Below are 15217 nucleotides of genomic sequence, written 5' to 3'. Positions count from 1 at the left end.
TTGATCATAATTCTAAATGGCATATACATACTGAATATCTGGCGAATAGACTTAAAAAGTTAATTTACAAATTTTATATTATCAGAACATTTCTAAATTCAAAAGAACTTATTATCTTTTATAAATCCTTAACTGAGTCAATTTTGAGATATGGTATTTTGGTATGGCGAGGCTTATACAAAAATGCATTGCATAAATTAAATATTGTACATAAGTATATACAACATGCCAAAACTTTACCCCACAGAATATCGATTTACTGAACAAATCACCAACATAAGAACTTTACATATAACATCAATTTGTTCACACAGTCACAACCATGATATTGCTAAAAACCAAATAAATCCCAATCATAATACAAGACCAAGAGCTAGAGGTAACTTAAGCATAACAAATAATTTCAAAAGTATTAACCTAAAATCTTTAGTTTATCTTGCGCCAAAAATGTATAATGTTCTACCTGAGTTTAAGGGAATAAAAAAAAATTTGCAAAGAATGTACAAAGTATGTGCACAACAAATATAATATTTTCTGCTCATTTTTCTAGAAATTTAAGTAGGTATTATAATATAGTCATTTTTCATAGATTGTTAAGTGTTAATAGATTAGGTATTGTATTATAGTGTTATATTTAAGGTTATTAAATTTATTTGTTTCTGTAAAATAACAATCATAAGCGACAACTAACGCACATAGGTGTATATTTCACTTCTAGGCGTTACAACAACTTGAATTTGTAATAGCGATCAGGCAAAAAATTCGCAGTTTCTAGTAAATTATAGTTATAAAATCAATAAATGTGGTATGGTGTTCTGTCAAGACCATTGCATAAAATATTCACTTTCTTGCAACTCCATTCTAGAATGTTAAAAGATTCAAAATTTGGTCTATTTTTCAGGAAATAAATCAAATATTGAAAAATATCACCCAGTTGCCTTAATACCTGTTATTTATGTTACTAATCTAATTTCCAAATCAAACCCGTCGTAAAATTAAATAGTATTGAAGAAAATTTAAATGGCCTTTAAGTAAATTGTATTAAGAATAACATACTACTAAAAACCCTTCTGCACAGTTGGGATTTTAAATATTTGTTCCCTATATTCAAATTGTAAGTAAACCTTTACACTATTAATTTAATTGAATGTTGAGGTACTAACAAAATCACACATTTTCATTTTTTAAAAATTAACAATTTAATCTTTTTCATCTTACAAAATCGTCATAATAAATTATGCCTAGAATTAAATAGAAATCCTAGAAAAAAACTATTAGTAAAGATTTAAAAAAATAAATAATATCATTAAAAGCTTAAAAATGCTGTTTTTATTAGAGGGAAAAAGTACCCGGACGCTTCGTTCCAAGAAAATGTGGCAAACAAAAGGTAAATAGCCGGATTGATTAAATAAACAAGAAAAAATAATGATCCAATCACAAAAGTGCTACAGTACAAAATAAATTGTAAATATACTGATCTCATTTGTTCCTATACTAAAACTTTTTTCCGATTAACTATTAATTTTTTTGTCAATATAAAAGTTTAGTCGATTTTATCTTTTGAATTCAGTGTACTTAAACTAGGTAACTGTCTTCATAATTCTCCCTGAGGGTTAATATATTATTAAGGCTCTCTTCGTATTCGTCCTTTTCTAAAGCAAACTTATGAAAACGACCTATTTTTAATTTCCCAGCTTCGGCATGGAGAGATTCTAGCATGGCACCTATTTCAGTCCCAGAGTGAAAACCTGCTAAAATCGGTATTGAATCCACCCCTAAAAATCGTTTATTCACATCGTAGAACGTCAAAATGAAAAAATATATATATTTACTTGTTTGATCATCCCTATGGATAGCGGCCACATTGCCATTAACCCCCAAACGTTTATCAAAAATATCAGGAAAAGGGTTTCTTGTAGGCATCCCTTTTTCAAACACAGCGACATTGCTGGCAGTGGCATATGTGGTGCAAGACAAATAAAATTCCATCATCTCTTTTACAGTATTACATTTGTATGCGGCCATTTCTTTTTGTTTTGCCGAGGCCTTTTTTAGTCTGGAGTCTGGTATGCCCCTGAGGGTCAGATGCTGCATTATCCTATCAATACCTAAATTAAATATGGCGAATAAAATTATTTGTTTATCCATGGGTCAAGCCCAATATAATTATAAATAAAAGTGGTGTTTTGTGGGTAAATTTCTGAAGAAGTATTTGTTTTTAGCTATAGATCTAGTCTCTACTATAGATAGAAAGAAATGGTTTTTTAAAATTTTTTGTCTATCTATAACTATCTAACGTTTAATTAAAATAGCTTATATTACTGGGATAACAGCCTAGATATCACAAATTAAGGCCGGTTACTTACAGGAGGTAATAAAATGAATATATAAGAAAATATATGACTTAAACAAACCGGTAGACTAAAGAAAACAATAGTATAAATATGTGTATTTATACATGTAAACAACTGATAATAGGTTGAACTTAAGATTTTAAGGATTAGAGTGATCTTAATTGATTGTGCTATTTAAGTAAGTAATTTACATATCAAATTTGACTCAGCAGAACTTAGGTTTCCTTATTCTTCAGATAGTGACCAATTTATCCACAAAACACCACTTGTATTTCCCAATCTTTGGTCATCAATTCGCAAGAATAATAATTATATAAACGTGAGCAAACTATACAAGCTTATAGTTAACAGATGCAATAAATAGACAAAGAAATAACTAAAAATAAAGTGGTTTAAAGAGAAATTACTTGAGAAATCATCCTAGTCTGTAAATGGCCAAAGCACACCCTAAAGGTTTAAAAGGTTCAAAGAAATCCGTTCTTTCTAGAGGAATCAATGAATTGTTTGCAGTTTTTCCTACAAAAAGGTAAATGGAAATTTTAATTGAATAAGTATTGCAAGGTGGTACATGTAAAGGGGTTTCTGAAGTAAGATATGGACATTCTATGGTCCAATGGAGAAATCTAAATAGAAGTCTTAGGACTTTCTGTCGTGTGTTTAAATTTTGGAGACTAAGTACTGGCCTAATAAAACTCTTAATACTGAGAGATCTATAGTTAAATTACCTGCAAAATTTATGATAAATGTTAATGTTATTGAAGTTTCTTATTTATTTCTTTTTTTTAATAAATCATAAGAATTGCAGAGACTTATTTATAATGAAGTTTATATATACAGTGATATCATATCAATTGCAATCCAGGAGTAATCCCTGATCTGCACTAAGTGCACTAACTGCTCAAGTTTACTCAAGTTAATTAAATCACCTAAATAAGAAAAAAATCAGATAATCTTATATTAAGTAAGGTCTTACCGATATCACATCTCGGAGTGATGCTTTTATAAAGTGGCCCTTGCCACTGATCTAAACAATCAATAAGTTCACTATCCGAGTTTAGAGAAAATGGTATGCAAACACTAGCGGCAGCTGCTTTTCTTCCACACCCCGTTAAGTCTGCACATAAGTCTATAAGGGAGAAATTTGATGTTTTTTGTCTGTATTTTAAGGAAACTGTGTCCAGAGCAGAGGCCAGAATTGAACTGGAATGGTATGGTAATTTGTGCTAAAAAGAAACTACCTTATATAGCTTGTTAGATCTTAAGTTTCATTAACTTACATTGTAATTGGTGTGATAAAACTCCCTGGGTGCTCCAGGCTGTCTCCATCCATCTTTGCTTGTACACAAAGGCACAAACATGCTGCCAAACTCCCTATAGCAATCAAATGCTAACAACAAATTGATAACTCGGGTAGAGTCATTCATAAGGGACTGTACATGTTCGATGTCATTCTGATAATCATTGTCTGGGAAATAAGAGGGGATAGTTGGTAAAACTAGCACAGATTTATGATCATATTCATCTCTTAAGTGTTTCAGGCAATTGGCAGATAAACCAGCAAACCCATTAGTGCAGTCTGTAAGCATCTGAAACCCCTATAGGAGACAATTTTGTTGTTTTACATAAATAATAAATAAATTGTGACTTACTTGAAAATGATCACATTCCTCAACATACATCCTAATTTTATTAAAAATATCATCCTCAAAAAATTCAGTTTCACTTAAGGCACTACCAAGGGTAAAACTATCAAAAGGTCTTTCACTATTACAATGTTCATACTCTTTAACAATATTAACTGTCCTAGGATGAAATTTTGTGTATAAATAATCGGACCATACAGTAACTTCATTCTCCAAACTGTAGTTTTTGGTTGTCGCTAGTTGTAGTCCTTTAGGATCCTGAATATCTGATTGAAATTCATTTTTAGGTTGCCGAGGCTGCTCTTCCAATTGAAGTTTGTTTTCAGGCCACTTAACAGTCTCGAGAAGTTGTGAGGGCTCTATCTGGGTGTCATAAAGATCACCCTCTTCAGGTAATGTCTTAAGGCTACCATTTAAGTCTACTAACAAGAGTCTAGGAGTGAATGTTGTTTCTCCCTTAAAGGTTTTTTAAGCTTACAATTTTGCTAAAATATACAAATATTTACCTTATGAGTGAGTCCTTCTCTAAAAAGAACCTCATGGTCAATTTCTGAAGGAGTAGCAACATTGTATTCAAAGCCAGTTTCCTGGATATTCCACCAATGGGTGCCTACAAAGTTGGCGTAATGTCCAAGTTGGAGAGTTAGTATTTCTTTAGTGAGCCCACTCATTATTTGTATGTTATTTTATATTTATGTATATGCATTGTAACATTGTATGATTTATATGAAGTATGAACTTTGTAAACAATTGGGTGAGGTTATGTTATCATTTCTTCTTCTTCTTCTTCTCCTTCTTCTTCTGTCTTTTAATAGTTAAATGTTTGTTTATTCTTAAATTCCAAATTGTCTAATAATATTTAATTTATTTCTATAATAAATATTTAATTTAAAGTTAAAAAACTTATTCCTTGGTTTTTATCAACTAAATGTTATTATTAAAGCTGTTTAGTTAATATGTTTGCAAGTTAGAAGAAATCCTACATTTTCAGTTTCTACATATTTAGGGTTACAATTTTAGTTTTATATATACAATAGATTACTAACAATGATGTGTTTATTTTATTACTCGTTTCCTATATAGTCCAAAGATGGAGAAGATTAATTTCTGATAAAAAAGATGGAATCAAGTTCAGTGCTGGTTTCAAATAATTTAAATTTTTGCCATTTATAGATTTCCTATTGTCTTAGAATCTTCTATGAATCTGGCAACGAGGCAAGGTCATTAGAGGTCACATTACCAAAATGTTTTGGATTTGTAATGACTATATTTCCGTGTAAAAAGAAGAACCAACTATGCAAATTACCTTAGTTATATTTCAGGTAAGTTCTTTGCAGTGCCCTTGTAATTTTAAAGCAAATTTAACATAATTATTCTAAAATAGGAAATTAAGACAAAAACTCATAATGCGGTCCTGCCCTGTACGTGTGTTTATCTAATATGACGTGATAATGTGGTTGACCTTGTACCAAGTAACCTAAAATAAAATAAATTGCTAGAATTTCTAACAGTAAACGGCAGGGTGTGCGGCATTTAAGTTTTCCCGCCAATGGCAATGATGTAACGAATGATAACACTTCCTGGTAGGTATATAAATACCAGTTCCTTTCATAATCATAACCTCATTTACAGCAGTTACTGCTGTACATTCAATTACCATAAACAAAGTGAAATCAGGAACACATTTACTTTCTATCTACAATGGAGAGCCTAAACCCAGCAGAAGTATTAAAATATTTAGAATTCGTTAATGACCTAAAACATTTACCAAGAAGGGGCTGGATATTCTCCAAAGTGAAAGACCATGAAACCATATCAGGTAAACTTAATTTTAGAGTTAATCTTTTAACTATTATTAAAATATGAATGGGTTTTTATTAAGGCCACATGTATGCCATGGGCCTGATGACATTCCTCTTGGGTAATGACTCAAAATTGGACCGGCTAAAGTGCCTTCAGTTAACACTTGTACATGACTTAGCGGAGGCTATAGTAGGTGATATAACCCCACACGATAATGTACCTGAAGATGTTAAACATCAAAAGGAAGATGAGGCCATGAAGGAAATCACTAGCCATATTGGTAAGTACTAAAGTTTTATAAGAGTTTTAATTCATATTTTTGGAAAATGACTTATGAGAGTGTCTTCTTTTACAATAATTACTTACAATTAAAACTTACAATTAAAAATCAAAAACAAAGAACAGATTAACAAGTAAATGATTAATCAGATAAGGATACAAAATCAGTCTTAATTTGGTGAATACTAATATTGAAGAGATCTATATCATATTTTTGTATATAATTATTACATTCTTGCATCATTCTATTAAATGGCGAACAATTTGAGGGTGAACGCTGGAAAAGATTGTTATTTCTTATTCTCAAATTGATTTTAGGAACAGCAAATGATAGATGATTAATTAAAGAACAGTTCTTATATTTTAAGTTGTTAGTTATGTAGTAAATAAATAAGATATCATTCATATTACGCCTAACACTCAATTGTACCATTTTATATTCAATTAGCATACTATTATAGGAGATCATATCAGGATATGCATTATGTGTTCTTAAGTACAGGTATCTTAAAAATCTTTTTTGGACCCTTTCAATCATATTAATATGCACTATTGCTTTAGGTGCCCAGATAACTGAGGCATACTCCAAGATCGGTCTGACCAGTGAGTTGTACAGAATTATTATTGATTTTATTTCTTTAAAATGTTTTGTATTTCTTATTACAAAACCAAGAAGCTTATATGCTTTGTTTACAATAGTTTCGTAGTGTTGCTTAAACTTGAGATTTGTTTGAAAACAGACTCCAATATCCCTAAATTTACTTTTCCTAGTTAACGATAAATTATCAATTTTGTAATCAAAATTTATGAATTGCATTTTTCTTGTGAAGGTTAGAATTTGACATTTATCTATGTTTAATGATATTTTATTTTCTCTGAACCACTGGGCCACCAAGTTCAAATCAATTTGCAGCTCAAGACAATCAATAAGAGATGTTATGTGCATAAATAATTTAAAATCATCAGCAAACACGAGACATCTAGCATGCTTTATACAGTTTGGCAAATCATTCAGAAAAATTAGAAATAAAAGAGGCCCAAGGTTACTGCCCTGAGGCACCCCAGATGTTATAATAATATAATAATATTTCCTTTATTGCCAACAAAATCAAAATAAATTTGACAAAGCAACATCAAGCAGAAATGGTGAATTCCCTAAAATAGATTCACGATGAATATTGCATATAATAAGAAACATGATACAATCAAATACATATAGAATAAAATGAGATAGACTAACAAACAGTAAAAGTTAAAACAGCAACTACAAAGTTAAAATTACAATATCAATAAATGAAGTTCAAATTATATAGAATATGTACATATGTGTAACAGGTTCACAGGTCTGGCACATCAAAATCTAAATTTAAAATCATAAAAGCACTTATCTAAAAGAAACTGACTAGTGGCTTTCCTAAATTTAACACTATTATTAATGGATTTTATTTCTGGTGGTAATAACCCATATGCTTTAACTGCCATATAATAAGGACCCCTTTCAAAAAACGCTGAACCATGGGCTGGTGCCCGAAGATCTTCCCTCCCCCTTGTGATTACTGCAATATCAGTGCCATAATGGTCACTGTTTACTGAAAAAAGGTGTGGGTGCCTTTTGACAAACATCACCAAGGACATAAAGTAGATTGAAGGCACAGTCATTATGTTCAGTGATTCAAAATGTGGTTTGCATGATGTTCCAGGGCGCAACCCCAGCATAGCTCTGATGATCCTTTTCTGAACTACAAAAATTTGAGGGGCCACAGAGGATGATCCCCAAAACATCACACTATAGGCAATCAATGACTGCACCCCTGCAAAATAAAACTGTCTTATGGAATTTACTGTTAATGAATATTTTAGTCTTCGCACTAATGCACAAAAGATATTTAGTTTAGATTGGAGCACCCTCACATGTTCCTCCCAGCCAAGAGCAGTGTCCAAGGTGACCCCTAAAAATTTAACTGTGTTTTCCACAGGCACTGATTTGCCTCGCATTTTCAAATAAACAGACTCTGTTAATTTGGGATTTTTCTGAAATAGCATTAGACCAGTCTTTTCGCAGTTTAGAATTAACCCTGCCCCATCACACCAATCCTGCATTGTCCCCGCTGCACATGAGCACTCGTTAGCCAGGCTCCCAAAATCCTGCCCCACCACGACAGCCGATGTATCATCAGCATACTGGCAGAGGAGTCCCGCAGCCACCTCATCTGAAAGTGAATTCACATACAATAGAAACAGCACAGGACCGAGAATCGAGCCCTGAGGTACATCTTGCGAAACAATAACTGGCTTAGAATAATAATTTCTATTGTCCTTTGAGATACACACAATTTGTTTTCTTTCCTCCAGATAAAACCCCAGTAAAGCACCAGACAATCCTCTCAAACCATAGTGTTCCAATCTATGCAACAACATCCTATGATCAATGGTGTCAAAGGCCTTAGAAAGATCAAAAAAAAGCCCAGCCACCCTCCTGTTACAGTCAACATTGTTTATTATATGATTTATTGTTGTGAATATTGCCAATTGTGTTGATCGATTAGGTCTAAAGCCATACTGTTTATCAGAAAGTATATTATACTGATCTAAGAAGGTCATTAATCGGCTATATATAGCTCTTTCAAAAACCTTGGACAAGGAAGACAGAAGAGATACAGGTCTGTAATTCTCTAGTACCTGGGCATCTCCCTTTTTATGTACCGGCACAATTCTTGCAGCCTTAAGGGCAGAGGGAAATGTACCTGTTTGAAAACAAAGGTTCACTATGCTTGATATTGGTTTAGCTATGAATTTGGCTGAATGTTTCAAAATTATAGTTGGAATTTCATCTAGACCTACAGAAAATTTATTTGGCAAGTTGATTATGATACGAAAAACTTCCAAGCTATCTACAGGATCTAAAAATATGGTTTGAGTTATGGGGTTTTTTAAAGGTTTATGACTTGAAGGGTAGACAGTTGGGATATCAAATTGATTTATAAACAAATCCGCGATTGTTTGTGGATCTTCAGTTATATTTCCATTATGAGATATTTTAATTGTTTTATTGTTTTTTATGTTTTTATTGCACTCTTGATTAAAAATGGTCCAAGCAACTTTTGTTTTATTATCAGAAATAGCAATTTTATTTTCATTTATTGTGGTTTTATAATTTTGTAGATATTTGCGATAATTTTTCTTTTCAGTTTTAAATAATTGTTTATGCCTTTCACAATTTGTCATTTTGACCATACATATAGATCTTTAATATACTTACCATAGTTTTTTATATTAGAATTAATCCAAGATTTGTCTTCTGTCTTTTTTTTGGAAGTACAAAGAGGAAATGATTTATCAAAGTAGTAATAGAGTGTATTATAAAAACTTTCATATTTCCTGTTTGGATCGTTTATAGTTAGGATATCGTCCCATTTTTCCTCTTTGAGATAACCTACAAAACTTTGTATATTAGAAGGTGTAAAAAATCGTTTTTTAATATATAAAGCCTTTGTAATAGGCTTATCATATTGATATGACATGATTTGCCCATAGTGATCTGAGACATGAGTTACAAAAATTTCAGATACTGACTGATCCAAATTACTAAAAATATTATCGAGCTGTGTACCTGAGTCAGGCCTAGTTACCCCATGAACTTGCGATTTAAGCCCAAAGCTCAGCATTAATTGTGATAGCAAAAAAGAATTTTCATCATTTACCAAAAAGTTTACATTAAAATCACCACAAATTATATAATGTTTCTTTGCTGAGTATGTTACTGTCAAAAGATCATTTAGTTTAGACAAAAAAACTTCAAAATTACCATTTGGAGATCTATAGATACATATAATTATAAAAAACTTATCCTTAATTAAGACCTGTGAACCTGTGTACTCAAAATCTTTTTCTACAATATTTATTTCCGTATGAATTTTGCTTATGTTTAAGACAGGAGATAATTTATTTCTAATAAAAATTGCAGTTCCTCCCCTAGACTCAGTCCTTGAAGAGTAATTTAGCATCAAATAATTATTTAGGCTAAACAGTTCCATAAAGTTATGCTGGAGCCAGTGTTCAGAAATACAAAATAAATCTGGCTTTACCTCATCTAACATCACCTCAACTTCCAGTACTTTATTATTTATACTTTGGGTATTTAAATGCATAACTTTTAATGTAGATATAGGGGTATTTGAGCCCCCATTTTTTTTTATTGAGGGTCCACTTGATTTATTTGTGGCACCCTCCTCTTCATAAAAAATCTCGATATAATGGCTCCATTCGGCCAGATCTCCTTATTCCATGCCTTTCTAAAGTTATCTTGATTTATTGTGACTTTCATTGATGTATAAATACCTGGGTGTTTTGACTGTACTGGTTCGCAAACCACCTCGGGAAATTTATCTATTAAGATGGTTTTTAAATCCTCTGGCTTAGTATTTGGGGCAAGTCTGGTAACATGCAATGCCGCGTATTTTGGTATTGTTTTTATGGCAGTTGTATCCCCCGTTCCTCGGCCAACTACAAATTTTCTATTTCTGTTGCGATTTTGTTTATGATCAACCACTGTCCAATCGTTATCATATTGTTAACGTTAATGTTACTATATATATTTTTGACAATTTTTTACCAACTTTTACTAACTAAAGCCACAAACACTTATAATGTAGGAAAATAAAATTATAGTTAGTTAATGTTCTATTAGCATCTTATCTGCAATTCCTAATTTCTTTGAGCACTAAATAGAGCCTTGAGATACAGGACTTTAACGGGGTCACTTTGGAAAGCAAACATTGTTTTTGGACCTCACTGGATTAAAAGTTCAATATCTCTGAAATTGTTGCTGAGAATGGCCGAATTTTCTAAATTATTTTCAGAAACCACTTACTTGTCTCAATTGAAAGAAAGAAAGAAAGAAAGAAAGAAAGAAAATGTGCTATATTACATAAGACAACAAAATCTTCTGTACAAGCATCCTAAAAACTAAAAAATTCCAAATTCACTTTAAATTTCAAACTTAAAACAAACATAACATCTAAAACACTTTACCATAAAATTTACACACATTACCAAAGTTAATCATAACAAAACAGATTGAGAAAAAAAAAGCATCTTTTTGATAAATTTGATTAAAAAATAAGTAAAGCTGTAAATAAAACAGAAGTTAGAAGAAGTAAATTAAATTATTTAATAGGAAACAAAACTAAAACACTAAAATGATGTCAGAGCACAGGTTAAAAGGTATCAATAAAAAAATCGTCAAGGCTATAATATGCCCTGGATAATAAAAGTGATTTTAATTTCTTTTTGAATTTCTTAACTTCTAAAATTTGTCTGATACATAGAGAAACATGGTTGTAAATTTTTTTGCTAAGGTATATAAGTGAGTTCTTGGTGAGGGAGGATGTAGGGATTGGTAAGGGAAAATCGTTAACCTGGCGAGTCATATGACCAGTGTTAGAGGGAGGTTTAGGACCTTTATGAATAAGAGTAGCTGTTTCTAAGATAAAAAGAGAAAAAAGAGTTCTTAACCCAGCGGAACATAGGTATCTAACTGCCTTTTTTTGAATCACAAAAATTATGTTTAATAATCCCTTGTTGCTTAGACCCCAAAAAGGCAAGCCATAACGAAGATGAGACTCAATAAGAGAAAAGTACACTGAACGTGCAACTACCCCTCCCAGTTCATGCCCCGCCATTCTTACTGCAAAGCATCCAGAGGTTAATTTTGATGCAAGATTTAGGATATGATCTTCGAAGCGAAGGCGACCATCAATGGTAATACCAAGGAACTTACAGCTTTCTTTGTTTTGCAAGGGGGAGTTTTCACTAAACATAAGGCCCTGAACGTCACACTTAAATCCCATAATAAAGGTTTTGCCCACATTAAATACAAGCCTGTTTGCCAGTTTTAATGAACCCAAATCATTTACATAGAGCAAAAATAATAGTGGTCCTGATACTGTAACTCTTTGGGTACGATTAGCCAGATAGGATTCCAGCCATTGCAATGCCACACCTCTAAAGCCATCATTATTGAGCTTAGACAGCAGTATTCCATGATCTACACAATCAATAAATCCTTGGATAAATCGCAAAACACTGCCGCCGCGGACTCTCCAGAATTTAAGGACACATAAAAACGCTCCAAAAAGCCGAAAACAGCGTCATGAGTTCCTTTTCCCGTTTGAAATCCAAACTGATTTGCAGATAAAATACAATTGTGTTGCAAAAAAGACAAAATTCTGATTTTTGCAAGTTTTTCAACTATCTTGGAGAGGGTAGATAATATAGAGATTGGACGGAAATTACAAGGCTCACTCAAATCTCCACCCTTATAAAGAGGGATAACCACTGCCTCCTTCAAACATGCTGGAAAGATGCCATTATGAAAGGAATTGTTTATGGCAGAAGCTAAGGCATTCAATGCTGAGTCAGGCAAAAGGATTAAAGTAATTTTGATGATATCCCATCAGCTCCAGCTGATTTATGGTTTTTTAAGCTTTTAATTGCATCTCTAACGTCAGTAAGGCTAACAGGATAAAAGGAAAAAGAATTTTGAACTGACACTTGTTGAATATAATGCAAAGGATCAATATTAGTATTCACATCCTTGAGCAATAAATGAGGAATGTTACAGTAATAATCATTTAAACTATTTGGTTTTCTGGTTCTGAAACTTTCTTGTGAGAATGCCTGAAGTCATTTATAATTGACCAACATTCTCTCTGCCTATTTGAGGACATATTCAAGCGGGCACTACAATATTTAACCTTTGCTGCTTTTATCGTCTTTCTGTATAGACTACGATATTTCTGATGATAAAGAATAATGTTTGCATTAGTTGTAAACTTGCACAACTTAGCCAAAAAACAGAGGTTTTTAGCTGAAGTTCTGAGGCCTGCTGTGACCCATGGTTTTCTATTTTTCATTTTAAGCCTCTTTTTAGGAAAACACTGATTGATCTTGTCACATTAAATAACAAAGTAAACGGGTCAGGAGCCATTTCAACTGCATTCCAATTAACCAAAGCTGTAGTAGAAGAAAAAGCATTAAAATTTGCTCTGCTGAAAATTCTTCCTATATAATGAGATGAATGAAATACAGTGTTGCATGGAATCCTAGCGAGAATGGCTTCATGGTCAGAAATACCAGATGAGAGTACTCTACATGACACATCATTTAAATTTGTACACAAATAATCAATAGTAGTTGCAGATGAGGATGTTATAAAGTCATAAGATTCCAATATACTTAAAAGGGATGTATGATATAATAACACGCTTACATCAGTGAAGTTAATACTAAAGTCACCAGCCAATATAACTATGGAGTGTATAGACAATTGGGATAATAGAGAATCAAGTTTGTCCAGGAACATACCAATATCTCCTGTGGGTGGTCTATAAATACAAAGAACATATAAGTTAAATCGCTTACAAAAACAAAGGGAGAATTTAAAAACCTTCTCCAACAGAAAGCTAACATACTTATTAATTTTACAGAAAAAAGCTTCAATTGTTTGTTTAACTAAAATAGCTGTTCCTCCATGTATGGAGTGTTGCCGACAAAAAATTGATATAGGAATATATAATCAGATATTAAGAAACATTCGTCCATTTTATTTCTTAGAGACTGTATATTTAAAATAAAACTACTGAAACTTTTTGCATGCTTATTTTCAATGTTATTTATAGAATGTGAGTGAGCTATCTTCTGTGTATTTATCTATAAAAAAGAATCCCTATCACAGTCAGTATTTAGAAGTCCAGATTGATTACTTGGTTTTATTGTGGACACATTTTTTGATGAAATGCTACTTTTGAAATGTTTTAAAATATGGGTATACAGTAATGATGCCAAATCTGATCCAAAGTTGCTGGCATGATTAGACTCTAAACTTCTATTTAGATTAATATTATTTGCGTGAAATATTCTATAGAGAGCCTTATTGCTATTATAAATTACATTATGGTTTGGATACATGTAAGGGCTTGTCATCACTAAACTATTGCTGTGTAAATGTATAAATTTTTTTTAAATATCGAATGATGAGCAAATACCATTTAACATTAAAATCAACATATCATTTTCTGTAATATCAATATCGTGCTTTTTGTTTAATGAGATATTGGACTTACATATAATATAGTATAAATATTGAAAATCCTTTCAAGGTGAAGCCGGTAAACTAATTTACAACCTCTACAAAGAATACGAAGCAAAAGAGACCCCCGAGGCGAAATTCGTAAAAGACCTCGACAGGTTCGATTTACTGTTCACGGCGGCCAGCTACGAGAAGCGAGACAACGCCCCATTGAAGTGTCAAGAATACTTCGACGAAATCGACGAGAGCAAGTTCACCAACCCTTACGTGAAGAAACTGGTGGTCGCTTTGAAAGAGAGCAGATTGAAAACTCCCAACTCGATCGGGATGTCTGAACCGCACTAGGTACGTCGTTTCAGTCTAAGTATTTATTTTATTTTTATAACAATTTTAATTTCGTATTGATGTAAATTGTGATTTATTTCCCTTATATAAGGGAGAATTAATAAAACGTTCACCAAAGATTCACGTTTATTGGGAACATAAAATTTATATTCTCTAGTCGCATTGCATGTATAATTAAGAAACTGTGCACATACTTTATTTTGCTACAAAGATATGAAAACATTGCCAATGTATAACATAAGAGATAACAATAAATTTCAAAATAAAAAATTAAATTTGTTATATTGTTTATGTTTTAATGTTTGCTTGTAAGAGTATGAAGATTCTACTTCTCCTATTCCAGTTTTCCACTCTTTTTCCTAAAATGAAGTGTTGCAATGTTAATAACATTGTTGTTCAAAATAAACGTTTAATTAGTCAATGCAATTACTACTCTTGCAGAACCCTAGCAGAAAAGTCTGTAGATTTTTGCAGCAAAGGGTTAAGGTACGTTTTCGGTAGGACTGCTGGCCGTCGCGTCTGGCAGCCACGGCAGGCAGCCGATTGCCAGTCGCTACGCTTCATTGTTTTCACTGTAACTTCCTGGCAGTGGGTATTTATCTTTAAAACCACGCGGTTTATTCCAAAAATGAGTGCTAACAATAATAAAAAAAGTCTATTATCACTAGTTTTAATGGAAGAAGAGGAGGAAGAAGAATATCTGT

At 32.2% G+C, this 15217-nt stretch overlaps 2 protein-coding genes across 3 annotated transcripts; one reads left to right on the top strand and one right to left on the bottom strand.

The window, feature by feature from the left end:
* Positions 1–1174: 1174 nt before the first annotated feature.
* LOC126743063 (protein misato) lies at positions 1175–4726 on the bottom strand. Its single transcript, XM_050449998.1, has 6 exons — positions 4504–4726; positions 4004–4453; positions 3632–3949; positions 3328–3577; positions 1833–2108; positions 1175–1775 (listed from the first exon to the last, which is right to left on the bottom strand). Exons 1-6 carry the CDS (start codon positions 4666–4668, stop codon positions 1576–1578), a joined length of 1659 nt encoding a protein of 552 aa, XP_050305955.1. The 5' UTR covers positions 4669–4726; the 3' UTR covers positions 1175–1575.
* Positions 4727–5203: 477 nt separating this feature from the next.
* Positions 5204–14792, top strand: LOC126743069 (5'-deoxynucleotidase HDDC2). 2 transcript variants are annotated; one of them, XM_050450007.1, is made up of 5 exons: positions 5204–5319; positions 5382–5580; positions 5633–5816; positions 5880–6080; positions 14239–14792. In XM_050450007.1, the coding sequence occupies exons 3-5, from the start codon at positions 5699–5701 to the stop codon at positions 14511–14513; spliced, it is 594 nt and encodes a 197-aa protein (XP_050305964.1). In that variant the 5' UTR covers positions 5204–5319; positions 5382–5580; positions 5633–5698; the 3' UTR covers positions 14514–14792. The 2 variants fall into 2 exon arrangements, with proteins under 2 accessions (XP_050305964.1, XP_050305963.1); XM_050450006.1 differs by having other exon boundaries at positions 5205–5319; positions 5630–5816.
* Positions 14793–15217: the final 425 nt, after the last annotated feature.

Source organism: Anthonomus grandis, chromosome 12 (genome assembly GCF_022605725.1).
Source record: "Anthonomus grandis grandis chromosome 12, icAntGran1.3, whole genome shotgun sequence".
NCBI classification, from domain to species: Eukaryota; Metazoa; Arthropoda; class Insecta; order Coleoptera; family Curculionidae; genus Anthonomus; species Anthonomus grandis.
The sequence above is the reverse complement of the archived record's forward strand: the minus strand, read 5'-3'. Positions and strand labels throughout refer to the sequence as shown.

Coding starts and splice junctions, on each gene's coding strand:
- LOC126743069 (XM_050450007.1), top strand. CDS start 5,699: ATGGAGAGCCTAAACCCAGCAGAAGTATTAAAATATTTAGAATTCGTT. Junction 5,817..5,879: donor AGACCATGAAACCATATCAG/GTAAACTTAATT, acceptor GTTTTTATTAAG/GCCACATGTATGCCATGGGC. Junction 6,081..14,238: donor GGAAATCACTAGCCATATTG/GTAAGTACTAAA, acceptor AATCCTTTCAAG/GTGAAGCCGGTAAACTAATT.
- LOC126743063 (XM_050449998.1), bottom strand. CDS start 4,668: ATGAGTGGGCTCACTAAAGAAATACTAACTCTCCAACTTGGACATTAC. Junction 4,454..4,503: donor GAGAAGGACTCACTCATAAG/GTAAATATTTGT, acceptor AAAACCTTTAAG/GGAGAAACAACATTCACTCC. Junction 3,578..3,631: donor TTTATCACACCAATTACAAT/GTAAGTTAATGA, acceptor GTTTCTTTTTAG/CACAAATTACCATACCATTC.